Genomic DNA, 27,227 nt, shown 5'->3' with positions numbered 1-27,227 from the left:
ATATTAATTGTTGGCTGAATATCCCACTACATATTATAGGCAGGGTGGCCATATAGAAAATTATGTTGTTGCCTAGATTCCTATATTCATTTCAGAATTTCCCACTTGAGATTACCCAAAAGTGGTTCAATGATTTGCCAACCAGTGCAGTCTCATTTCTGGGGGGCTGGTCATCTACCGGGCATTGTCTTTGACAAATGTATGGGATCCTCTTTCCACAGTGTCCAGGGAATAGTGTACATGTATCTATATGTTTGGCCATCACTTATCCTTGACCTGAATGACTGACTGTTTTGAGAGGGCATGAGGAACCTGCATTTCAGACAAAGCTCTCCCTAATTGATAGAGATAACCTATTGGGTCTTATGTAAGGCAATCTCATAGCCTAATCCCGGCAAGGTCCTACAATCGTGGTCACACAATTCTGGAGCATGGGGCTCTGCTGGATGAACTGACATGAGTGACCGATGCCCCTGCTAATGTAGACTTGGCTGCAGCATAGTGTGCATCTGTCCGGGTCTGGACAGTGGGACTTTTATTGGCATCTCTTAGTTGGGCAATACCTGCTAGGGCAAGTAAATGGATTAATTCCTGTTGTTACAAGCAGAATTTAATCTTCATAAAGTGCAGTTTTCGAAACATCATCAATTAAGGCATACCCTGGCCTCTCGCCGAATGATCTTAATTGATTCCCCAGTGTACAGTCCACTGGAAGCAAGGGTGGTTTGGATCCACTAGGCAAAGATGGATCACCCTTATATTCAGATCCCTTGTTCTTAACAACCTGGATTTGTTCACCAACCTCAGAGTAATAAAAAAGGATGGGTGGACTCCTTGGAAGAATGTGACTGGAGGGATGCGAAAATGACCTCGATTAAGACTGCCATCTCTGCCAGACTGTAGGCCAGATTTTGAGTTCTTCGGACGGGTTTCTACGTAACAAACATGACAGATATCCTGTCCACAGTATTACAAGTGCGTTATATCCAATGGCACTTGTAATACGACGGACAAATTATCCATCACGTTTGCGACAGTGTGATCCATCTGCCGAACTCTAAATTAGACCCCATGTGTCATGCAGCTTGAGGTAGTATGCTGCTGACTTCAATCGTTTAGTGATGTGGCATGTGGGTAAGATTTTGTCTACTCTGCTTTTGCTCTGGCTCCTCTAAAGATACTTTCTTCCATGTGGTGTGGGGACTGCCTTGTGATTGCGCAATATTGAACAATACTTACCAACCCTTTGAAAAAACTAGGCAGGCCAATAGATCACTCGGCCCGCATTGCCTTCTAGGGGCTATTAGAGGACCTCAGTGGCAACGAAGGTGAACGTACACTGGTGGGTAACATCATCGTGGTACCCAAATGAGATATCTGGACTGCACCTGTAAATCAGAATTCCCTTCCTCTTGATCCCAGAATGGTTGAATGCCATAGACAAATGCACGAAGTAGAAAGAAAGAACCAATATATAAAGTTAGGCACAGCTGTCACTAATACAAACCGGTATCGCGTCAGTGGTGGGACCATTTCGATATTCAAAATGGGTAAAAAAAACACCTTTTTTGATGATATTTCTGCAATTGTATAGAGTGTTGTGTTTATTGCATTGTGTAATGTTTTGATTTTTATTGATATACATTTCGTTTTTTTAAAAGAGTTTCATGTTTGGGGTAAATGAGTTGGTGTTTTCAATTTGTTTTTGAATCGACATTTTCTCTTTTTATCAACTCCAATGTTATTTTTGAGTCAACCTGCTAGAATACATGTAAGGAAATGTCTCCCTCTAAGTATTGCAATGCTTCTTTGGAAGTTAAGAGTCTTTTATACATTTCTGTTTTTGTTGTTTCAGTTTAGGGTTCCATTTGCAATGCATCTATCCACCTGGGTCAGTCTGTGCCTTCTTTCTGGAGCTATAGGCAGCACATTGATTGAAGGTTAGTACTTAAGTATAGTACCACATGTTTCTATTTAGCTCATGGTAGTCAAACAAAAGAGGGACGGCAGGAGGTAGAAAGACACACAGACCAGTCTCATAGCAAGGAAAACAGATGCCCCAGTGTGTGCTTAGCCTTGAAATCTTAAAAATAAATATTTACCTTTTTTAAAAACAAAATCATTTAAAATTTGCTTGAATAATCTAGAAAACATTTGAGATACGAATCTGGTTTTTAAATGCTGATTTGACATTCTTTTTAATTATGTAAACGTGATTGGACATTTTTTAAATCATGTTTGATAAAATTGTGCTTTTATGATGTATATGTTAAATCAAGCTTGTTTTGATTTGATTTGAATCATGCAGGTGCCTCTGTGCGCTCCAGTTGTCCTCCTGGGTGGTTCTTCTACAAGTCCCACTGCTATGGCTTCACCCAACATGCCTTACCCTGGTCGGATGCTGAGGTAGGTGCCATATACCCCCTGCTGAAGTAGGACTGGTTCAGGACTTAGCAGAATTAGATTCTAACTAATATTGACGGAGGGAACTTTTTCTCCTGCCAGCCATTGCAGAATCATAATCCCAAAGCTCTCTGATTGATTGGTCACAACTTCAGGAACAATGTTGTGACTTCTATGATAGGACACAGCACCAAAATCCCTGTACCCTGGAAAAAACACAAAAGCGGTTAGGGGAGCACCCCCTGAAACCCTGACTCAGGTAAAGAGATGAAGGGGGTGCCTCTTGCATTGGTATGACTAAGGATGCAGCAGCTCTTACTAACACAGATGTGTGTGAGTAGGCTGTGACATCTGAATGGGGACCTTATTCTTTATTTTAATTTGACTCCATAATGCGAGATTCATGGGTTAGCCATCTAGCTAATAATAGCTATGTTGTTTAGGGAAATAATAATATTATTAGTTTTTATATGGCGTAGATGACACCATCATCATATATTTACCTCATCCAGGTCATTCCAGTGTTCAGCATGACATGTTAATAAATACTTCAAGTTGTATTAGTTGGATTGGGTCGCTGAATGTTCAAGGCAATTTACGACATTGTCAAGACACTTAGGGGGCTAAGGATCCTAATGACGCTTCATGGCTACTAGAGGAGTGACCTTGGAGAGACGTTCATGTAACAAGAATCTCAAACTAGTAGAAGTGCAATTGAGTCCAAAAGTAATTGCTGTACTATTAAATCCATGCTTATCTGAAGAATACAAGGAAAACATGAGGTGATTGATAGATATCTTAGATACAGTATTATGTGAGGGGGTGCAAGAACAAGGAAAGGTTGGTAGATACCATCCTGAGTAATAACAAAGATCATTTGCTTCTTACCAAGCTTATCACTGAGGATAGGCGTACCTTGTAAAGACACACCACAACCTGTTGGTAATTTTGCTTACCAGGCCTCTCTCTTGACTAGACTTGATAGTGGGTGGGTTTCCTTTGAGTAGATTTATAATTGTTTGGTTCAGTACGTTTCTGGGAAAGGTAATGCTTGGACAGACTAGTTGCCCAGAGTGGCAGTGCCCAAGAAAGACAGGGCATTAAGATGTGACGAATAATAACTGTGTGTTAGTCATTACCAAGGGAAACAACATTTACAGCGCTACTATTACCATGCAGGTAGGTAACAACTTGGTCGTTGTAACGACCGCGTTGTTACCACATCGCAAGTTGTTTCTACGACTTGCGTTAGGTGGCGTGCAACACCAGGGAATATGTTTGATTTTAAATCCAACACAATCCCTGCTGTTGCGCCAACTGGAGTAGGAATAGTAATTTATACTATTCCTAAGTCCAGCGCGCCACCTAGTACAAGTCATAGAAACGATTTGAGATGTAAAGTCACACGTGGTAACAACGCAGTCATTGTAACGACCGCGTTGTAACTCACAGTGTGGTAATAGCACACACAGTAACATACTATATTCCATTACCAAGGGAGGTCTGGGCATATCATCCAATACATTTTCTATTTGTTCTTGTCACAGTTTGAGTGCCACAGCTATGGAACGGGTGCCCATCTCGCCTCCATCCTTGATGATGCTGAAGCCAGGATCATTGGCAGCCACATTTCTGCCTATCAAAAGGACGATGGTGTCTGGGTGGGACTCCATGACCCAGCGCAGGTAAGATGTGAACGTGCATGACAATATGTGCCTAGATGGAGCAGGGTGGTACAGAGGTCAATTGGGCATTGGTTCAAATGTTCAGGGAGTGGTGGAGTGAGGACATCGAAGTCAGTGGGATCAAGGCGGAGCGGAGGAGTGGGATTATGGGAAGGAGTAGCAACGACAACCTGCAATGTAATGGGCGGGACTGAGGAAGTGGAATTGGGATTTCGAGTGGGAGTGAGCAAATAAAGAGGAAGCCAGACCGGGAGAAAAAGAACGCTCAACAATAATTGTGACGCAGGTTTGTCTTACACTCTGAATCTAATCTTCCTTGCCACAGTCCTTAATTAACGGCTCACTCTCTGTGTTCCTGAAAGAAGACAGATAACCCTGTTGCTGGCATTGTTTCCTAAAGAAATAGAAAATATACTAGGGAAGCCATGAGAACCCACCTCAGTATCTGCCACTTTCCAGAAGATTCTCCCTCTGCATACCCTCCTCCTCCAATAAAGTCTTCTCTGAGAAGTGAACCACATGTTGGTCTTGAGGACTCTAAAGAAGAAGCTGAGATTCGGAGTAATTCGATTTGATTTGATTTGATTGATTGATTTAATTTTTGAATTTGTAGAGCGCACGAATGCCCAGGGGCGTCTTGGTGCTAAGTTAATGCAAAAGCCCGGAGCTGCCGGTGGTATGATGTTCTAACTAGGAGGTAAAGAGCCAGGATTTTATAGCCTTCCTGAATGATAGTAGAGAGGGGCTATTTTTTTTTTATTGTAATAGGGAATTGGTTCCAGGTTTTAGCTGTCTGCAGCAGGAAGCTTCTCCCCCCCACCTTACCTGCTTGAATTTAGGGACTTTAATCAACTTTGCCTGACTAGATCTTAGCAATGACATTTACCAGCGCACAATTGACATTGTGCATATATTGCCTCTTCACTAGAGGTCCTATCTAATGTGGACATAGGAAAAGCATAGTTGCTCTGAGATGTCACTGACAGAGAACAAGACCACAATATGACTCCAAAATTCACCATAGTTTCATCAACTTTGCACAGTGTAAAGAATGTATTCCCCAAAGACCATCTCCCACCCTCCAGTCATACCGAGGCAATGACATTCAATAAATGGGTCCTGGGAGGACCAAGTTGCTCCACTTCAAATTTCCCACCTAGATACTCCCCACTGACCCTTCCTAAGAGGCAGACACAGCATTTCCAGTTCAGACCAAAATATTTGTGGAAAGATGAATAGGAGCCAGATTATACCACTTAGCAATTGCAGTCCTAATAAAATGGGCAATTGTGGAGTGTAAGTATTCTTACCTTTCCTTACCGGCTCAAAGGTATCAAAAAAGAATTGGAAGATCTGAAAGCACTGTTTCTGTCCAGGCAGAGCAGGATTCCCCACTTAGCATAAGCTAGTGCAGGGATGTTTCCTGATTTGATTGAGATTACGTTATTAAAGAACGAAGCCTGCTGCCTACTGGACTGAGAGAGCATCTTAAGGTTGAATCAAAAGACCATGGGGCATATTACCAACAACTAGCGATAATTTTTGTCTCTAACTTGTTTAGAGACAAAAATTATCGCCGCACATCGGCGATTTTTATCACAGATAAACCTTGCTATTAGCAAGGTTTATCGCAAATGCGATAAAAAACGGCCACAATGCATGAATATCGCTGAAAAGTCAGCGATATTCATGCATTATCGAGCAAATGCTCTTAGCCATGTTATCCACCTCCCATTGGATAACATGGTGAAGAACTGCTCAGGGCAGGTGTTAGCTTTTGGAGATATTCGCACTTAGCGCGAATATCTCCAAAAGTTGGTAATAGGAGATAGCGATGTTAGCGACTGTTTCCAGTCGCTAACATCTTGGCACGCCCACTTTGCATGTCATTAGTGATAAATATCACTGACATGCAAAGCGGGGCCCAAGATGGTCGCTATCTCCTATTAGCTGTCACTAACTGGTGTTAGCGACAGCTTGGTAATAGGGAGATAATTTTATCTCCGCTTTCTTGGCTTTTAAAGCCAAAAAAGCGGAGATAAACCCCCTTGATAATATGCCCCCATGTTCTAAATACTCCCATATCTTAGGATATTTTCGCAGAGAGCACCAACCATACCAACTCTTCCAACCTTCTGGCAAATATGATCATGAGCGGGATAGTTACTTTTGCTTGCAAATAGTCTAGAGCAGAGTTTTACAAACTTTAAGTCGGTCACAAGTTGATTTCTGGTGGGATGCGATTGAAGCAAAAAATAAAGATGCTTTTAAATTCTGTCTTTATCTTATCACATTTTTAAAATTATTTTATTGCTTTTATATAGTGCAAGGGTGCCTGCGCTGAGGGAATGATGGTTTATGTGCAGGAAGGTGCCCCCTACTGCACATAAATAATGCAGAATGGCGATTTGTAACTTCTGTGTGTGCTGCACATAAGGAAAGTATGTTGCACATATTCAGACAGCCCTTGTGGAGCACCTCAGAGGACAACGTAGCTTAGGGCTGGGAATGCTTGGTACATTTATAAGAGAGCCTCGTGAGCTTCGCACTTATGATATCTATTTTATAATATCAAGCTTTGGAAGAGTGTGAGTTCTTCACTGGTTGTACTGGTCTTCCTCCTCTCTGTAGAATGGACGCTGGAAATGGAATGATGGGGCTTTGTACAGCTACAAGGCCTGGAAATCTGGAGCTCCCCAAGCCAAAAAGGGGAACGAATTCTGTGTTGTTCTAATTTCTGGCTCTGGTGAGTAAAACGATCCCTTTGTTAGCATATTTCTATCTTCGAAGTGCTCTAAGGGGGAAAGTTGAGGAGAGAAATCCCTTATTTAATAGAATGGGAAAGATCCTGTCCTTTCTGAGAAGGTAGCTGATCTCCTCTAGAATTGAATGATTCTGAAAAGAAAACTTACAAGGGCCAGCCCCACCAGCAGAGGGCATCCTAATCAGACAGGCCTCCATCACTCATATTGCTATTTTTCAGACTCATCGTTTGTTCTTTAGGCTTGTCAGTAAAGTATGGTCCACAATGCTGGGTCCATAAAAAATACTCTATAATGGAGAAGCCTCCCTTTTCAGTTGTGCGAATCAAACGTCATATTCAAGTGGGATAATAGTAAAGTCGATATTTAAAAATGAATTTAAGTTGGAATTTTATCAGTCTGTACTTCTCTCTTTGTCATTCTTGATGTTAAAGAGTAGAACTTTCTCTGGCCCTTCTGTGTGTGATGCATAAATAGGGTTTCAAGTGTGGCGGGTAACTTCAGGTAACCTTTAACCCGGCGCACCCACGCCGTTGCCTGGGACTGCAGGGGATAAGGGTCTAGGGGGCATATTACCAACCAATAGAGATAATTTTTGTCTCTAACTTGTTTAGAGACAAAAATTATCGCCGCACATCGGTGATTTTTATCGCAGATAAACCTTGCTATTAGCAAGGTTTATCGCAAATGCGATAAAAAACGGCCGCAATGCATGAATATCGCTGAAAAGTCAGCGATATTCATGCATTATCGAGCAAATGCTCTTAGCCATGTTATCCACCTCCCATTGGTTAACATGGCTAAGAACTGCTCAGGGCAGGTGTTAGCTTTTGGAGATATTCGCGCTTAGCGCGAATATCTCCAAAAGTTGGTAATAGGAGATAGCGATGTTAGCGACTGTTTCCAGTCGCTAACATCTTGGCACGCCCACTTTGCATGTCATTAGTGATAAATATCACTGACATGCAAAGCGGGGCCCAAGATGGTCGCTATCTCCCATTAGCTGTCGCTAACTGGTGTTAGCGACAGCTTGGTAATAGGGAGATAATTTTATCTCCGCTTTCTTGGCTTTTAAAGCCAAAAAAGCGGAGATAAACCCCCTTGATAATATGCCCCTAGATTTCTTTCTTCCAAGGGCACACTTTATTCCAGCTCCATTGCTTTGTTTCCAGGGTGTCTGTTTCTCAAAGGGCCTTTACAAATGACAAGCACTCTGAAAGCTGCTATGGAGAGTATTATTGAGATGCATATTTGCTTCTCAGCCTCAGCCTTCAGCATGCTGTCACTGAGTACATGTGCTGCTTGTGAAATGGTTTAAAGTCCAATCACTCACACTTAACAAGAAACCCACCATCTTTAAAACAAAATGCAAGCAATACATGTTATTTACTCAATGACAATGAAGAGTACAAGTTTTATATTAGTAAACCAAGCAAAATAGGCCTTTGTCTAAAATCTATTCACTTTGAGTGACTTCTCAGCTCAATTACTTTATTAACGAAGATTCATCTGATGATTTAGAATAGGCAAATATTTGTGTTCTCTCCTGGGACTGTTTTATTCATATAGCGCACTTTCCCCATTTGATCCACAGCACACTTTTCAAAAGGTGAACCGGGTACCAAGAGGGACAGTGCACCGTATCACAAAGAATGTGCTGCCCCTGGGTCAGCCAAGAACACTCTCTGCCCTGGATGCAACGCATTCAAGTGAAGTACAGAGCGGCTGCTTCAAATCAGCACCATGTTTCACTATGCAGGAGGCGACCCACCCGCACTTTGAAGTGGGGGAGAGATCCCCTTGCACGCGGGTGCAGTAAGTGACTGCATCCGCCTGCAGGAGAATGTTAGGGGGTCCATGAAATACCCTTTCTCCCCTCTATATGGTTGCTTTTAGGAGGCGCACTGACAGTGGGCCACCTTTTTGTGGCACACTTTTAGTGCACCTCCTAAAGACATATTTGACTCTGGACCCATGTTGTTAAAACTGTGCAGGCGCATAGGCAAAGTGATTCCCTCATTTGCATGGGTCCATGTCCTCTGATGATAGCACTGGCACTACATGTGCTGCAGCTCTACCACCATTACAGAAGGGGGCCACACAAGCATCTGCAGCCCTTTCTGTAATACCATTGTGCTCAGGAGGCGCACAAAGCAGATGCAGCTGCACATGCCCGTTTGTCCTCCCGAATTTTGCCCCAAGTTGCTATGTGTGCCACTTGGGTTGGGTACACATGTGTGCGAGTGTGTGCAAGATCATTAAGGCATTGGTGGGAAGGGGTGTCCTTGGGCATTTACGTCTAGAGCAGCAGAAACTCAATGTAGTTCTTGTTTCTAACGTATGACAAACAGGCCCAGTGTCTTTCGACTCTGAGCTAGACAGATGTGGGGCTATTCGGCCAAGCAAAATGCATTATTAGTATGAGGGTAGGACATGAAGGCAGGACAAACATTCCTGACTCTCATGCCAACCCAGCCTTGAACAAGTAAATAATGGAGTTCAATATTTTATGAAGGCTTGGTGATCAGCAGAGAACAGTTGATTACAGCCACAGAGAGTTACAAATAGATAAGACATGTATCAAAGCAGTATGCACTTAGGGTAGCCTCTCAAGAGGGAAGTAAAAAGGTACCCTATCGAGGAGAGCACCGCTTGTATTTTGACTGTTAAACCTTGCTGTCCCTGCATCAGTGGTCTGCACAGGGGACTGATTTGTGAAAACAAAATTACCATGTTGACAGTTTCTAATCTAACAATGGCTTCGATGGTAGTGATGAGCAGGGCGTCAACATCAGGGGTTCCAGTGGAAGACACGGTTCACTGGGTCTGTTTTCTCACTTTGCAGAGTTAGGGCATTGGAGTGATGTAATGTGGAAAGGAGAAACCGTGAGGAATACCATTTTCAGGTCCCAAATAATCTTGTCAGAGCTTTTCTAAGATCCTGCTTCTGCTTACCTCTCCTCAACAAGTGACTCCACCCTCTCCCTCTCTCTCTCTGGTTGCCTCCCACCCTTTTACTCCCTCCCTCTCTCGCTCCAACTTTCACACTGTCTTACTCGCTCGCTTTCTATCTCTTGCTCTCTCACTCTCAATCTCGCTCTCTCACTTCCTGTCTCTCTCTCCCGCTCTCTCTCTCACTCTCCCTTTTTCTCGCTTTCTATTTTTCTCACATTCTATTCAGGAAGCTCACTCAAAATAACTCCGCAAAATACCCCTTGAGGGAAACCGCATGCTTCGTCCACAAGATCAAACGAGCGTGTAAACTGGTTCGGATGCAGCCCACCTACCGAAGTGATCTGTACTGTAATATTTTCTATGAGGAATAGCTGTGCAGTGCCCCTATTTATGAAATGACCCATAGCCTTTCTTGTGCTTCTCCATATTGCACATGTAACTTGGGTGCGCTGCATGTTTCTTGCAAATTATGCAGATGGTTGCTTACTCTTGCGTGGAGTATAGTTTCTGGGCCGAGACCTACCATCAATAGACCGAGGAGTCACAGACCAAGATCCCTTGAGTGCAGCCTAGTCTGAGGCCGATGATTTTATCATCTTGTGGCTCGGCTTCCAGCAGCTCAATCATCAGCCATGCAACATCTCATCTTGACAAAGCTGCTGAACATCCTAGGTCTAATTCACAAAGGTAGCTTACACTTTTGAGTAGTTCACACGTTTGAGTAAGTTTACTAGTTATTGCTTATTCACAAATTCGGAGTGTAAGTTACTACTAAAACAAGCATCAGCATTGCCAATAGGTCTCGCCTTTGGGACCTTATAAGTGTTTAGTTATGCAGCACAATATCCTTGGTGCAACACCTTTAAGTGTTGTATGATTAAACAGTTATAAGGACGTGGTGGTGGTGGTGGTGTTGGACGTGGTCTTGGTGGATGCGGTGTACATGGTGGTGGTGGACGTGATGGTGGTGGACATGGTGGTGTTGGACATGGTGGTGGTGTTGGACGTGGTGGGGGTGGTGGATGTGGTGGTGGTGGACGTGGTGTTGGACGTGATGATGGACGTGGTAGTGGACGTGGTAGTGGTGGTGGTGGATGTGGTGAACATTGTTGTGGTCGTTGTGGACATGGTGGCGGCCGTGGTCGTGGTGGTCTTTGTGGTGGTGGATGTGGTGGTGCTGGATATTGTAGTGGATATGGGGGTGGTGTTGGTGGACGTGGAGGTGAACATGGTGGTGGACGTGATGGTGGTGGACGTGGTGGTGGATGTGGTGGTGGTGGAAGTGTTGGTGGTGGACATGATGGTGGTGGATGTGGTGGTGGTGTTGGACGTGGTGGTGGTGGACATGGTGGTGGTGTTGGACATGGTGATGGACGTGGTAGTGGTGGATGTGTTGGTGGACGTGGTGGTGGACGTGGTGTGGTGGTGGTGGACGTGATGGCGGTGGACTTGGTGGTGGTGGACGTGGTGGTGGATATGGTGTTGGTGGACGTGGTGCTGGTGTTGGACTGGTGGTGGTGGACATGGTGGTGGACGTGGTGTTGGTGGTGGTGGTGTTGGATATGGTGTTGGTACGTAAGGGACAGATATGAAGTGCACCAAACACCAGTAGCCTAAGGCCAGTATGGTCCATGTTTTACCTTCTGCTTATGTAGTAACATTAGCCCATTCTTTGAACTAATATAAAGTTAACGTTGTTCAGGGAAATATTGTTTAATATGAGCACTTTAGACAATAAGTGAATCTGTTTTTTAGTCAAATTCCAGTGCTAGGGTTCAACATGAAGGAGGACCGTGTTGTAACTGGTTTGTGCTGATTGTTAGTTGACAAAGTAAGGATTCAAGAACAGTGCAAAAACAATGGCAGTAATTTATTATTGGCTAATCCCCTTTTGTCCCCTTTTGTCGCCAGTAGTTTGCATGTCATATAGGGTAGTTGTTTATTAGGCAAAAAGGCTTATTGAAGCACCTCTAATCCCTTAAAAGACATTTCACTAGGAAAAAATAGACACACTGAAAGTAACATAATCTGTGAAAAAAGACATAAAAATATAGTGCATAAAAGTTGAGGAAATATAAGATAGTGTCAGCGGAAACAGTAATTATAAAACATTTTGCCCTTGAAATACTGGTGTAGAAGTAGAAAAAAGGTGACTGTAGTTGTGTATATAACTTTGCTGCGTGGTAAAAAAAGTCACACCTTGCAAGTACAACTGTTTTGATAAAGTTACAGAGGCTCTTGGCCCTCAACACCCTCTTATTATATACACTTTTAAAATGCTCTCCTTTAACTACATAGTACATCAAAAGTAGAACTAAAACATAATGTAAACAAGGGCACACATGCGGAAGTATAAGTGACATGTATGTAGCAGCAGTGCCAGCAGACGGCATGGGGGTCGGGTGCCCTCCCTTTCAAGAAATATTCACCCCCGAGTCTCCCACCAACCAAAACATCCTTCCCTTATCTGAGGCCCGATAGCAGTAGCTGCGAGGGCCTCTGAAACGTCCCTTGTCTGTGTCTTCTTCCTGTTTACTTTCCGTTGCCACAGCAACCCGATGACACGCTTTTCCCTTTCCCTCCGGCCACGCCCCTGACCCACCGGCCACGCCCCCCTCCCCTCGCTAGCCGTCTCATTTATTGTTTACAGCCCGCCGGCACCCTGTCGCTCCTGCATTCATTGCGAGCCCACCACGCAAGGAGAGCACTCACCGCCCTCTCCAGTCCTTAACAAATTACAGGTACGTTGAACGACGGCTGTTTCCACAACCTCGCTCACCCATGCGCGCTCGGCCATTCATTTTTTTTTTTTTGTAAAATTTTTATTTTCAGTTTTAATAGAAACAGTGCACACAGAAAAAAAAAAAAAAAAATTCACCAAGGTGCGACACAATTCCCCTCGGGAAGGGCCTGTCTGGGAGTACAAGGCATCAAATTGTAACAACATAGGCAAGGTCCGTTCGTGGCATGTGCCCACGGCTGTAGTCGCTTAACATAATAAATCAGCCAAAAGGAAAAATGTTACATCACAGAGTAGAGCTGGCATGTCCATAGATCGACATAACCCAATCAACCAGACCATATATCCCCGTTATGTACCATGGTGAACCATAAACCGATAAACAGAACTCCCCCCCCTACCCATTCCCTCCCCCCATGGTGGCGACTCACTCAATCCAAAATTCCTTCCGGCAACAAGATCAGACCTGAAACAAATGAAGTGACCTCAAGGATGCAGGGCAGACAGCGGACGGTAAGCCTTTAGACAGGAAATTCACCAATGGACCCCACTGGAATTGGAAGTTCTTAAAGTTACCAAGGAATATGTCCGCCATTCTCTCCAAACTCAGAAGTCTCCACAGTCGTGCGTGCCACAGCGAAATTGCCGGTGCCTCCTTTTGTTTCCAGGCAGCCGCAAGTGTAATCTTGGCAGCACCCAGGCAAAGCCACAAAATCTTCTTGTCTGCCCTGGTCTGGTGCTCGAGGCCGGGTTCTCGTAAGCCTAGTAGGACGGAGGCAATAGAATCCTCTATGGGGTACTGCAGAATATCCCTAATGTGCGAGAGAATCTCCTCCCAATAGGGCCGAATCACTGGGCAGTCCCACCAGATGTGGCGAAAGTCCCCAAGATACCCACAGCCCCTCCAACATTTATCGGAAGTGGCCGGGTAAAAGCGATGGAGCCTGGTCGGGCATAAATACCATTGCATAAGAGTCTTAAGGTGGGCCTCTCTGAGGTGAAGCGAGTGATTAAACTTCGTGATATCCCGCCACAATGCTGTCCATTCAGTGTCTGAGACATCTCTCCCCAGCATCTCTTCCCATTGCTCCATATATCGAGGCCTAGGCGAGACCGCTGATTTAAGCAATAGCTGATACAGGAAGGAGATGACCCCCTTCATTGCAGACGTCCGCAGTAGGAAAGCCTCGAATGGGGACGGTGGTCTCGTGGCCGCCTCCAGTACCCCCGAAGACGTGGCCCAATGGAGCAGTTGTGCATGACGATATTGGTCATTCTGGGGAACCCCATAGTCCCTCACGCAGTTAGCAAAAGTGAGGGGATCCCGACCATGAAACAGGTGGGTGGGGGCCCTACAACCTCCCTCCCTCCATGCATCAAAGGCCCCCTCCCGCTGCGCCGGCGGGAAGGCTGGGTTGTAGTGCAAGGGTGTGAAGGGTGAGGGGAACGTAGTCCAACGTTCGTCCCCAGCAAGAGTGTCCCACACCTTCAGGACAGTACCCGTAGGTGTACTTATATAGGCGTTTAAGGGACGGTCCTTCTTAGGCTTCCAGGCCAAATCCCATACCGACCTCCCTGCCACACTCCGGTCCATGTGCAGCCAATGCTTCTCCGACGTTTGCTGTGACCACTCTACCAATATCCTCAATTGTGCCGCCTTATAATAAAGCTGGAGGTCAGGAAGTCCCACTCCGCCCTCGGACCTCGGCCTACGCAGTAGTGCAAAGGACAAACGTGCTCGGCCCCCTTGCCACACAAAGCGCAATATCTGCGTCCTAAGACGCCGAAAATAGTCACAGTCCAAAGAGATGGGCAGGGCCTGAAATAAATACAAATATTTTGGAAGGAGGACCATCTTCACGGCATGGATCCTGCCCAGCCAGGACAGAAATTTAGGTTTCCATCTGTCCAATTCAGCTCGAGTCTTCGTCAACAAAGGGGGGAAATTGGCCGCGAATAGTTTGCCCACAGTAGGAGTCAAGTGGACCCCCAGGTAGACAATCGAGTCCTTAGCCCAGGCTAAGGGTGTCAGAGTGCGCACGCGTTCCATGTCCGTCGGCGATAGAGTAAGATTCAGGACATACGACTTGCTATAGTTAACCTTGAAGCCGGCCACCTCTTCATAGTGCAGCAAGGCCTCCCTAATACAAGGCAGCGAACGTTCTGGGTCCGCAACGGAGAGAAGTACGTCGTCCGCGAAGAGCGTGATTTTGTGTTGCTCTCCCGTGAACGGAATGCCCCGTATGCCCTCATGTTCCCTCACCGCCACCGCCAATGGCTCAACGCTCAGCGCGAACAGGAGAGGGGAAAGGGGACACCCCTGCCTAGTGCCTCTGGTATGCGGGAAGAATGCGGACAAGTGGCCATTGACCCCCACTCGAGATCTAGGATTGCAGAAGTTGGCCTTCACCATGGTGACGAACTTTTCCGAAAAGCCAAAAGCCGTCATCGTGTGAAACAGGAAGCGCCAGTCTACACGGTCGAATGCCTTTTCGGCATCCAGCCCTACCAGGACCGCCGGAATGCGAAACCTGTCCGCCTTTTCAATGAGATGCACAACTCTGCGCGTGTTGTCGTGCGTCTGGCGCCCCTTGATAAACCCGGACTGGTCAGGATGTATGATGGCCGGCAACAGATCCTGCAGTCTATGCGCCAAGATCGCCGAATACAATTTCGCATCCAAGTTAAGGAGCGCTATGGGGCGAAACGAGGCACACTGGGTGGGGTCTTTCCCCGGTTTCGGCAGGACCGTTATAACCGCCTCGGCCAGGGAACCCTTCGAGGCGCCGGACTCAGCCATGCTGTTAAAAAGAGTCACCAGAAAGTCACAGAGCTCAGAGGCGAATGTCTTATAAAAGACAGCAGTATATCCGTCCGGCCCAGGGGCCTTGTGCAGTTTCAGGTTCTTAATAGCCCCTAGCACCTCTTCCCTGGTAATTGGAGCCTCCAGGACGTCGTTCCACTCTTTGGACACCTGGGGAAGGGTCAAGCGCTGCAGATACTCCCTCTGAGACCTCGCGTCCAGCTCGTCTCCAGCATAAAGGTCTGCATAGAAACGGCCAAAAACGGCCGCTTTTTCCTCGTCCCGGTGATGCATCTCTCCCGCAGCGTCCCGAATCCCTCCGATATATTCACGTTCCCGCCTATCCCGTAGTTGTCGCGCCAGATGTCTCCCCACCTTATTACCGCAGGAATACGACTGCCTGCCTAACCTCAATAGTGTCAGTTCGGCCCTGTTATTATAATGGGCTCTCAATTTCCCACGAATTGCGGTCAAAGGCCGGAGAGTCACTCTAGAAGGGTTGAGCTTGTGGGCCTGTTCAAGGTTCGCCAATTCTGTCTCCAGAGCTTCCCTGTCCTTGCGCCGCGCTTTATTAAGATTCGCATTGAGGCCCAAGCAAGTGCCCCTGATGGACGCCTTCAATGCATCCCAAGTGTTAGATACCGAGGTGTCCGACACTGGGTTCAGCTCGAAGAATTCCTTGATGGCCGTACGTAGCGCCTTACTAGAGACATCGTCCCGCACCACCGAAGCCGGGAAGTACCATTTCCGCTGCCCATCACCAGGTGACGACCACCGGAGGCTAAGCACCAGCAGACTGTGGTCAGAGACCGAGAGCGGGAGAATGACGGAGTCAAGGACATCACCCCTAAGCGCCTGGCTAATAAAAATGTGGTCCAATCGGGAATAGGAATGATGGACATGTGAGAAAAAAGTGTAATCTCAGGAGGTAGAATGGAAGAAACGCCAGTCGTCCACCAGTCCTACTTCACCCACCAACTGCTGCGAGGAGGGAGAAAACACCCCTGTATGTGCCCTATGGGTCCCAGAGCTATCCACGTTCGCATCCCACACTAGGTTAAAGTCCCCCAGGAGGAACAGGTTCCCTTCCGCAAAGTCACCCACACGTTGCATCACACCCTGCAAAAATTGATTTTGACCAGCGTTGGGGATGTATACCACTACGAAAGTACAGAGCCTCCCTCGGACCAGCCCCTTCACCATCAGCCAACGTCCATCCTTATCACTACAGACATCATGAGGCTGGAAGTGCAGCGTAGAGCGAAATAGGAGAGCTACCCCCCTATGCTTTGTGGACGCCGAAGATCTATAGATAAGGGGAAATGCCTTATGCCTTATGCCGAAGGCGCAGCTCATCCCTACGCGCAAGGTGGGTCTCCTGGAGCCCCACCACATCCAACTGATGATCAGTCACATACTTCCACACCTTCTGCCTCTTCTGTGGTGAGTTCAGGCCCTTAACATTCCATGTTCCTATACTAACAGGCATAATGACCCCATAAACCAGAACTCTCACTGGGGCCCCCCACCCCACAGTCATCCACCCTACGTGCAAAAGTAACAGTGACACGCGACCCAAAGACCCCTCCCACGCCTCACCAGTCTGTCCATCCACCTCCAGGAAAACCTCCAGTGCCGCAGCCCGCTCCGCACACGCCACATTCACTCCCCACCAGTCCCACCATATGTGCCACAAATCGCTCCAGTCGCCACCAACATTTCCCACCCCATCCCCCCCAACATTCAACCCCCCCCTGAAAGAAAAAGGAACAGTGATACTGTAAACAAAACAGAACCATTGAGAACAATACTCATCAGTCCCAGCTGTCCAAAGTTCGCGGAGATCCGACCACTCCTGGGACAGGGTAGGGAGATCATCTCGGTATCCCCCAGGGTCACGGTCCGGGGAGTCTTCTCCAAAAGTACATCCATTCTCCCAGACCAGGGGGCCGATGCCCCTCCAGCGCCGATCCGCTAGTAATCAATTCCCGGTCATGCCGCTCCCGATCCTGCCTGCGACATCGGCAGTGTCGCTGAGGTCACCGAAGCCACTGCGTTCCCCCTCTCCTGCAAGCTGGTATTGCTATCCGGTCGCCCCCGACTCGGGGAGGACCCCACTCTGTGCCATGATGATGATCGACGGCGCCGCCGAGAAGGGGACACGTTCGATCCCTGGGAAGGTGCATCTTCATTCAAACCCAGGAGGTCCTTTGCCTCCTGCAGGGAGCGTATCTGCGCCAGTCGATTCTGCCATCTAAAGATGATCCTGAAGGGGTGGCCCCAGGAATATGCGATGCTGCGCTCTCTCAGGAAAGAAGTTACTGGCCGAAAATCCCTCCTTTTCTGGAGCGTGGAGGCTGCCAAGTCTTGAAAAAGCTGGGGACGATGGTCCCTGAACTGCAACGATGCTATGGCCCTGGCTTTACGAAGAATGCGCTCCTTTACTTGAAAATCATGGACACAGACGAGGATGTCAGGAGGGGGTCCCCCTCCCCTCCTGGGCAGACCTACTCGATGCACCCTGTCCATTCTAATTTCCGTCACATCCTCCTCGTTCAAAATCTGTAGAAACAGTTCCTGTACGTAGCCACGTAGGTCTCCGGCCTCGCCATCCCACGGCACTGCCCTGATACGGATGGTATTCCGACGGGATCGGTTTTCCAGGTCCTCCGTGTGCGATTGCAGGTCCAAGTTCTGTTCCGTTAGACGAATGATATCTTGTTGGAGTAAATGCACATCATTGGCCGTACCCAAATCGTGGTCCTCCAGAGTCGCCACTCTCTCGCCAATCCCATCCACGTCCCTCCTTACTTCCCGGAGGTCAGATGCCAGCTGCGCCCGAAGCTCGGAGATATCTTCCTTGATGGAGGCAAAAAGGTCGGTCATAAAAGCCTTGGTAGCCGGGGCCTCATCGTCCGACAATCTTGGCGAGCTACTGGCCCCCGGGGAAGCCGGCTGCTGCGAGGACTTAGATGTGCCCTCCTTCACTACACGCCCCTTGCGAGCTGCGTTAGACATGATACCGTGCAACCCCCCCCGGCTGACCGACCACCAGTCACTCTCAGAGGCAAGCGATACAGGAGCACTGGGCCCACAAGCGTAGCAACAGTCCCCTCCGGGCAGCACAGATCTCTCTCCACTCTCCGCCAGGCAGGAAGCTCCCAGAGTGACAAAATGGCCCCGTCACGTGCTCTGTCCAATTCACCGCTGGCCCTCCAGGCGCCGATCCTCGGTGTCGCAGTCAAATCTGCAACCGTCCGCAGTAAAGGACTGAGGCCTGTGCTTCCCCGCCCCAGGGAAAGTCGCGGAGTGCTCTTAGTCCACCCAGACGCCCCTGCTCAGCAACGCTGGTGCCAGTCACCCCAGGCCAGCAACTCACCCAGGCCCGCGTAGGCGGCCCGCCGCGATCAGCCGGGGGAGGTGTGCCGCAGATGTCTCCAGTGCACCTCTACTCCGCAGGCAGCCGTGTTTTCTCCAAGCCCTCCTACCAGGCCCGTGCCAGCGGAGCGCCGCACCCGCTTCTCCACCACGCCCGGGGGTAAGTCCATGCACCGGGCCCAGGCCCAACAGCGTACCTTCTATGTGCGCAGCGTCTGGCAGGCGCCGGAGCCCCCACCAGCCCTCCGGCCTGCCCCGCGGGGCCTCCGCGCACTTCTGACTCCGGGCCCTCTCCACTCCTCCTACCGAAGCACCAGTCACCTCCTATGCTCTCCGGGAGGCCACGCTTCCAACCGCCGGTAGTGCGGTCCGTCCCAGGTGGCCGGCGCAGGTGGAAACCCCCGGGCGGGTAGCGGGCGACTCCTCTTCACTGCTGCGGCCACCCCGAGCTTCCGGTCGGGCCTCAGGTTACGCGAGGCCGGGGATCCCTAGGCCGCACACTTCGCCGCTCCCGCAGCCGCCACAAGCGTCCCAGCATCCCGCTGATGGCACCGGACCACTCCGCTGCAGGTCGGAGACGTTCGCCGACCTTTTGGGGCCAGTCCGCATACGCAGCACCGAGCTAACAGAAGCTATGCAAGATCGGCGCTGGAGAGGCTCGGAGAAGCGTCCTACTCCGACGCCATCTTGGCCACGCCCGGCCATTCATTTTTAATGACCGGCTCGCTAAGGCTCTTCCTCTTTTCACACAGGTTTCCCCCACGCTGATTCCCTGAATCTACGATCAGGTAATCTCCTTATCCGGTTGCTCCATCCTTAGCAACTCTTCTGCCGTACTTTAACTAACACGCTCCTTCCTCCCTCCAGCCTGCCCCTCCGCAGACCCAGCCCGGAGGACATCTCTCACGCAACCAGTGTATGCGTGCGCGGGTATGTACATTACCCTTCACCCCCGTTCACTCGCACTTACCCCACTCTCCTCACCTTCCTATTGAGATCCACTTAGTGCACGCGGTAAATACACCTGCCTTGACTAGCCACACGCTATAACCCAGTCATTACTTGGAGCCCTGATTACAATCCGGCTGACGAGCCGCACGCTTTAGCCCTGAACCTAGTCATTACTTGGAGCCCGTATTACAACCCTCACGCTACTGTTGTGTGCGCCCGTGGATATTTACAAATTCCCTCACGTTTCACTCCTTACCCACGCAGGATAAATCCCCGCCTGTACCAGCTACACGCTTCAGCCCTGAACCCAGTCATTGCATGCCATCCGCGCCTCGTCCTTCCCTCCCCCCCCCCTCCACACCACCGCCCAGTACTCCAGCCCCATACTTACCCGCCCTTTCCTCTTACAGCACTGCCTTCATCAACAACCTTGTCCTGATGACGATCCCGACTCACGGGGATCGAAACGCCGTCGACACTGCAGCATTATTTGTTGACGCATTTTACGTTTTTGTGCTCCAAACAATTTATTGAATTTTGCTTCAAAGTAATCGCAACTTGAAATTGTGGAGCCATAACTGTACATATTCTTTGTCACTATGCGTCGTTCACGCTGCTCACCTTAGCACTTGCACTCTCACTTATTGTAAATATCACCATTCACCAAGTGCCTCTCCGGTTGTCACATGATTTGCTCGACACAGTGCTGTTTAACTGTATTTAGCCATGTGAAAGACCCTGAAAAATTTGCTAAATAATAAGCTTCTTCTAAAAAAACGTCTCTGAGACTCCTTGGTTTTGTCTTGCTCTTTGTAATGCTAATTGCATACTGTATTTAATTGACTTCTATTGAGACCAGTTGGGAATTGTTTCTTGTTGCATTACTCACCCATCCCAACGTGGTTCATGGGTTTACTCCTGTTTATCTTATACACCGATAGCAGTAGAGCATCACTCACCCCGGAGCAGAGTGTCGGGCTGAGAGAGCTGCTTTCGAGTGTCTGGGGAGGCCCGGGCCTAAAGCCTCAGGCGGGCCTTCTTCCTCTCCCTCTGCTCGGCTTTCCCCCAAATGACTCCCTGTCTCCAGGCCCTTGAAGATAAGCAGAGTCACCAATGCCCCTCGTGCCCCTATGTATTGAATGAGACCCCTATTCTGCCTCTTTGTGCTCTCACAGCATCCTTCAGCCGACATCCCGACAATGGGTCTGTACACTTGAGCGTGGAACTTGCGTTTATGTTGTACGTACTGTGCGTGCAGCGGTGTGGGTACTGTGGACATCTGTGCACGCACCTATCACCAGTGAAGAGGGATCACGTGAGGCAGGTTGCTGAGTTCTTAATTGGTTTAAAGGTGTTGCAGTCTTCTTAATTATATACGTTGCAGTTCTGTGCAGTGCACACGAAACTCAGTAAATAGCAGGTCACTACTTTTCTCCACTGTTCGCCGAAAGCACACATTGTATAGAATGTACACGTTACATACATAGGGGAACACACTATTGTGCAAAACGGTAGAATGGAATATATATATTTTTTTAAATTGGAAAGGTAGTAGGGGAAATAGCAGACTTAGAGAATCATCCCAGTGGATACATTATTAGGGGCAACCATTAAAAACATCCATAATATTACGCTCATTATAATGTGCAAGTATTAAAATCATAAAACGATTTAGTGCCTGACCAAGGGGACAAGACGGAACCTTAGTGAATACAAGACGCGATAGGAGGAACAAAGTGGCTGAAGTGAGCTTAAAAGATATTTTGAGCTAGTGTATATTGAGGAAAGTCAGCATATATAAGTATACAAGGATTAGAGTCAGTGACCGTGTTATAGTATAAGGAGAGGAATTAACTAAATAACATGTATTTGAAATGCCACTGCATCATTTTCATAGCTAACAAGTGTGCGCGCCAGCAGGGGGCCTGCGAGATTCCCTTGTGGAGCGATAATTGCTACCACATGGCGGCGCTCGCTCCCGCATGTGAATCGCCAGACGGGCACGCGTTGCCATTGAAGTCAATGGAACGCGCGCATGTTTTTGGCTGAAAAACCGAAGCGATAGCTAAAGGTCTTTTTGCCTAAGCAGTGCATGCACGCTGCATAGGTGAGACCTAAAAAAAGTATTAAGTGCAGTACCACACATGGCCACCCACTTGTGCTGTGACACCCTCCAATGGAAAATTATGGACGTAGGGTATTAAAATAAACCCTCAAAGGAACTAATCTTAAATTAAATTAAGTTATATTATTTAAAATAGCTAAAAATATAAAAAACATAATTTAATGTTAACAAAATATATAAAAGTATTCAGTATTTATTATTTAATTATAACATATTTAAATGCCCTATTTTTAATTTGAAAACCAATGTAACAATATTTTGTATTAAAAGATAATTGCACTATTTTAATTAATTCTATACACCACATTTAATAATTATTAATGCATGATAACAAATGTAATGTAATTTAATGTATTCAATGAATTATTTAATTTCAAAATTAGGTGTAGCATTTTTTATTTTGTTCTGCATTAAACTAAAACATGTAAATTACTCAAAAGTGTAAGTTATCTTTGTGAATCAGTCCTCCTGTGCTTATATAGTACAACCAACTATTAACGTAGACATTCAGACCAATTAGCTTGCCGTCTTAATTGCGAATGCAGCCATCACATGAACTACCACTCAGGAGTCAATCACATGCAGCCAGAATCAACATCTTTTGAATGTCTCATGTCCTTTCAAATGGTACATAGCTGACATTCTAAACAATAATATGCAGACCCAACAGCAAAGGTTCACTTCTGCATTGGTCGGTCATTACTTTGCACCTTCAATACATTACTTTACAATTACATGATTTGTATTTTTATTAGTAGTAAGCACCTGTGACACAACAAGGTCTTTGTGGTATCTGATGTATAACCTTCACATAGTGAGATCACAATCTCAATGTACAGTTTGAATCCACTGAGAATATCTAAGTCGCCAATGGGACCAAGTATTGGCAAACCCAATAGGGCTAAGCTCTATAAGGCTGAGCATTTGCCAATACCAATGAGTTTTTTTACTGAAGATCGCCTGCGAACACATGCTTCATACATAGCCACCTATTGAAGAAAATAATTCCAAGATGGCTGGCAAAGTGTGGGCATGTTTCAGGATGCATGCAGACGCTGGTGATGGGGTTCATGCATACTTATGCCTAACACCACTTGCATGTGCATGCCTAGTGATACCTGGTTGCTATTTTTAATATCCCATCCTGACATGGTCGAAGGCCATGCTAGAATGGTAAATTAAAGTTCAACAAGCATTGGCCAAGCCCATAGGTCTGACATTGGTGCCAGCCTTCTGGCAATTCTAGTTGTTTGGTATAAGCTTGTCACACATCAGTGTAAAATAAATAATAATTTGCGACAGAAAATGACAAGAAGGCAAGAAAATAGGCAAGAAGGCAAGAAGAAAAACAAGAATAAAAGAGAAAAAGACTAACAAGAAGGAAAGAAAGAGAGGAGGAAAAAGAAGAAAAGGAGGATTGAAAGAAGAAAAAAGGAAAGAAAGAGAGGGTAGAAAGAAAAGAAGAAAGAGAGGAGGAAATAGAGAAGGAAAGAGAGAATCAAAGAAAGAAAGGAAAAGAGAGAAGGAAAGCAAGAGAACGGAAAAAGAGAAGGCGAAAGAAAGAAAAGGAAAGGGAAACGTATATTATGCATATTTTAGAAAAATTAAAAATTCTTGGCTAGGCTATTGGTGCCTTACGTTCTGGGAAGGCCATGGGACCTAGTGGCCTTCCAATCGAGCTCTATAAAGCGGCCTCACCGGTTATAGCTCTGTATCTCCTGCGAATGTACGATGTCGAACATGGGACCCTCCCTGAGACACAACACTTGGCTAATATAGCAGTTATATACAAGGAAGTGAAACCCCGAGATCAATGTGGCTCCTATCGACCGATTTCCCTTCTCGACCCTGAGGTCAAAATCATGGCTAAACTTTTGGCTCTTCGCCTGTCACCCCATCTGCATAAATTGATCCAACCGGACCAATCAGGCTTTATGCCAAACTAAAAATACGGTACTCAATCTTCGGAGTGTTGAGCTGGGCCTCTACCATACAAGATTGTGTCCGTAGACGCTAAACTGGCATTTGATATGATGGAATGACCCTTTTTATTTGCCTCCTTGGAGAGATATGGTTTTGGTCCACGCTTCATGGCCTGGATACGTCTATTATATTCCAAGCCCTTGGCCCACGTTGCAGTCAGTGGTGGCAGGTCGGCTATTTTCGAACTGGGGAAGGGCACGAGGCAGGGCTGTCCCCTGTCGCCGCTGCTCTGTGCATTAGCACTGGAGCCGTTAGCAGCATGTATTAGATGGGACCCGTCCATCCGTGGACTAAATTGGGCGCCAGAATGGTCGGATAGAATATCCCTCTATGCGGATGATATTCTTTTGTATTTAGCCAAGCCCTGGTCTTCGTTGCACTCAGTGCTCCATATCCTGGCACTTTTCCGGAAATACATGGGCTACGCTGTTAATTGGGACAAATCCTTAATATATGTCCTTGGTGGAAATCCTCCACGGCTCCCCCCGGGGTTGTACGGCTGGTATTGTCATAGAGGGATTCAGGTATTTGGGTATCTATGCCACGACGAACCAGGATACTTTCCATAGGAGAAATCTCCTTCCTCCCCTACATTGCCTTTGAGGGGATGTGCAACATTGGAGAGGGCTGCCCCTTACCCTACTTGGAAGGGCCGCCCTTTTTAAAATGATGGAGCCCCCCCCACTTTCTTTATGCCCTGCAGAATACACCCTATCCAGTCTCACTGCATTATTTTTTAACGGTTGATTCGGGGGTCCGCTCCCTGTTATGGAATGGTGGCACTCCCTGGATTGCATTGGATAAACTCCTACGTAGTTGGTATGACGGTGGTATTGCTTTCCCCGCAATTAAAACATATTACTGGGCCTCTCAATTGGTGGTCCTCAATCACTGGCCCATCGACCTGTGACGGATCCAGCGTATAGAATGGACCATTTTAATATGAAGCCAGGTAATTATATGAGGGCACTATACTGCGGGTCCCAGCATGTACCTATATTTCCGCCCACCAGCACCACAGTTTCTATTTGGCAAGTAGCTACCACCGCGCTGGGCTGGAAGGGTAAAATTACACGAGTTACCCCATTATTGGAATTCTGTCATCTAGAGATGTTGTCAAACCATCCCGGTTTTGATAAATTGGACCTTGTCGGTCTCTCTGCAGTCGGAGACATGTGGGAGAAGAGCAGGGTGGTTTCATTTGCTGAATTACAAGCTAAATACCAGTTGCATGAGGGGGAAACATTCCGCTACCTACAAGCACGTAGAACACTCACCAAAGCCATCCCCAAAGGCTCGGATCTCCCCCTTTCATCACCTTTAGACGATAGACTCCTAGACGACTACCTGGCGGATAAGGCTATTTCCTTAACTTATTGTAAGATACGTAATAATCTGCCAGAACCACTCGCCAAAATTCACAAGAAATGGGAGGCCGACTTAGGGGACATACCGGATGAGGATTGGAGGGAGGCCCTGACATCTCCTAGGAAAGTGGCCATCTGATCCTGCATTAAATGTATTCAACTGAAACTATTACATAGAGCCTATTATACCTCCACAGCTGTGGTTAAGATGGGATCCACAACCTGCCCACTCTGCCCCCGTGCTTGTGGTGTCGTAGGAACTTTTCTACATCAATGGTGGGACTGCCCGGTTCTCCAACACAACTGGAACGAGATCATATCCACAATGTCCCGAATATGTCGGAAACCGATAGGGCTTCCCCTAGGCTCTGTCTCCTAAACATCTGGGACGCCACAGATCTTAATCGCACCGAACAAATGTGGGTCTCTCTGGGCTGTATTGTAGCAAAGAGGAACATTACCAGAACATGGAAGGGAGGAGTCGTGCCCCGCCGTACGGACTGGGCTACAGATATGGATTGGTGCATGCAAGCCGAGAGGGTGATATATGAAGGATGGGGCTGTCCGGGCAAATGGACTAGACTATGGGGCCCATGGAATGAATATAGAGGACTCTTATGCTTTGCAGTTGATGCTCCATATATTTTCGATAGGGAGTCCCCTTAGAGATTTAATACTATGTGCTATCTATATGTCATCGCTACTGTCTATTTTGATTTTATTAATCATATATGTGAGGCATTTATTTTGAATGATGTGTTCTATTTGACGGTTGATTTTTTCAGTTGTCGTTTTTTTATTTTATTGTTATTTTATGTTCATAATAAAAAGATGTATAGAAAAAAAGTTCTTGGCTAGCAATAAACCTAAAAAGGAAAACTAATTGTGTAGGAGCACAAATAAAAGAAGTGTGTAACAAGGGGCTGACCCAAAGTCCGCTTCAGTAACATGTGTATGTATTGGACAACATAAGTCTGTATGTAGCTGAGACCTAAAAAGCAAAACATACCTTAAGTTTGCATTAAGATGTCATTCCTAGTTTTGCTCCATGCTGCAGAACATCTTTTATCTGGCAGATGATTAAAGTTAAGCAGTTGTTTTTAGAAACTAGACAACAGAAGGAATCTCACATAGGTCAGGCTCATAGGAGAGTATGGCATTCTATGATCATCAACTGCACAGAAGTTGAATGTGATTGTCTATGGTAGCATGTTGTTATCTAAAATGATGATGAATTTTAATTGTCTTTCTTTCTTCTTTTCAGGTTTCAAGAAGTGGAAAAATGCACGGTGCGGTGCATCTAAAACATTTTTGTGCAAATATAAACCTTAGAGATGCAACTGCATGCACTCCTCTGAAATTGCAGTAGACCCCTTGTCCCTTACTCTAACATAACCACTCCAAATCCCTAACTTAACCCTAGTTTTAGGATTTCATTTTATCGATGAAGGCAGAATCCAAATTGAAATCCAAACCTTATCCATACCCTCATATGAACCTTAGTCCAAATCCTAACTCGAAACTCTAATTCCATCCATTAATCTAAACTTCAAAACCATGAACTCTGTAGCCTTTGTTTAACTCGTACCATATTTTAAACCCATACTCCTAATCTTAAAGCTACCTAACCCCATTTGTAAATTAAACTGAAACCCCATGGTAGAAATGCCAGCTCCCCTCAAGGTACAGCTCAGACTATTTCCTTTGAGATTGCTCAGACTCATCACTCTAACCCTAAAGGTCTAGCGTAATCCAAACGTAAGCATACATTCTAACATAGGTCTAATCTGCACCACTGGGACTGTCAATCCCCCTCACGTTTACGCCTTGGAAAACCCACACAACAGAGGAACTGAAAGCCTCATTGGAACCCAATGCCATTATTCGAGATTGACAAGCCTCCTGATAGCCCTATATACTAATAACCTTATAACACACGCTCCTAATAACCCCAACAGCTCCTAAAAAGAATAATAATTACTACTACTACTACTGATAAAAATAAAAAAATAAATAATGGTGATGATAATAATGGTAATAGCCCAGTATTGCTCACTCCACCCCATTCTTCTGAG

General features: G+C 46.6%; 1 protein-coding gene across 1 annotated transcript; it reads left to right on the top strand.

Annotated features, from left to right (window-relative positions):
• The first annotated feature begins 1,856 nt into the window (after window positions 1-1,856).
• LOC144772045 (regenerating islet-derived protein 4-like) lies at window positions 1,857-26,970 on the top strand. Its single transcript, XM_078656246.1, has 5 exons — window positions 1,857-1,940; window positions 2,309-2,406; window positions 3,951-4,088; window positions 6,720-6,834; window positions 26,417-26,970. Exons 1-5 carry the CDS (start codon window positions 1,874-1,876, stop codon window positions 26,482-26,484), a joined length of 486 nt encoding a protein of 161 aa, XP_078512372.1. The 5' UTR covers window positions 1,857-1,873; the 3' UTR covers window positions 26,485-26,970.
• Window positions 26,971-27,227: the final 257 nt, after the last annotated feature.

Source organism: Lissotriton helveticus, chromosome 1_1 (genome assembly GCF_964261635.1).
Source record: "Lissotriton helveticus chromosome 1_1, aLisHel1.1, whole genome shotgun sequence".
NCBI classification, from domain to species: Eukaryota; Metazoa; Chordata; class Amphibia; order Caudata; family Salamandridae; genus Lissotriton; species Lissotriton helveticus.
This window is presented reverse-complemented; position numbering and strand designations above follow the sequence as displayed.

Coding starts and splice junctions, on each gene's coding strand:
- LOC144772045 (XM_078656246.1), top strand. CDS start 1,874: ATGCATCTATCCACCTGGGTCAGTCTGTGCCTTCTTTCTGGAGCTATA. Junction 2,407..3,950: donor TACCCTGGTCGGATGCTGAG/GTAGGTGCCATA, acceptor TTCTTGTCACAG/TTTGAGTGCCACAGCTATGG. Junction 4,089..6,719: donor GACTCCATGACCCAGCGCAG/GTAAGATGTGAA, acceptor TCCTCTCTGTAG/AATGGACGCTGGAAATGGAA.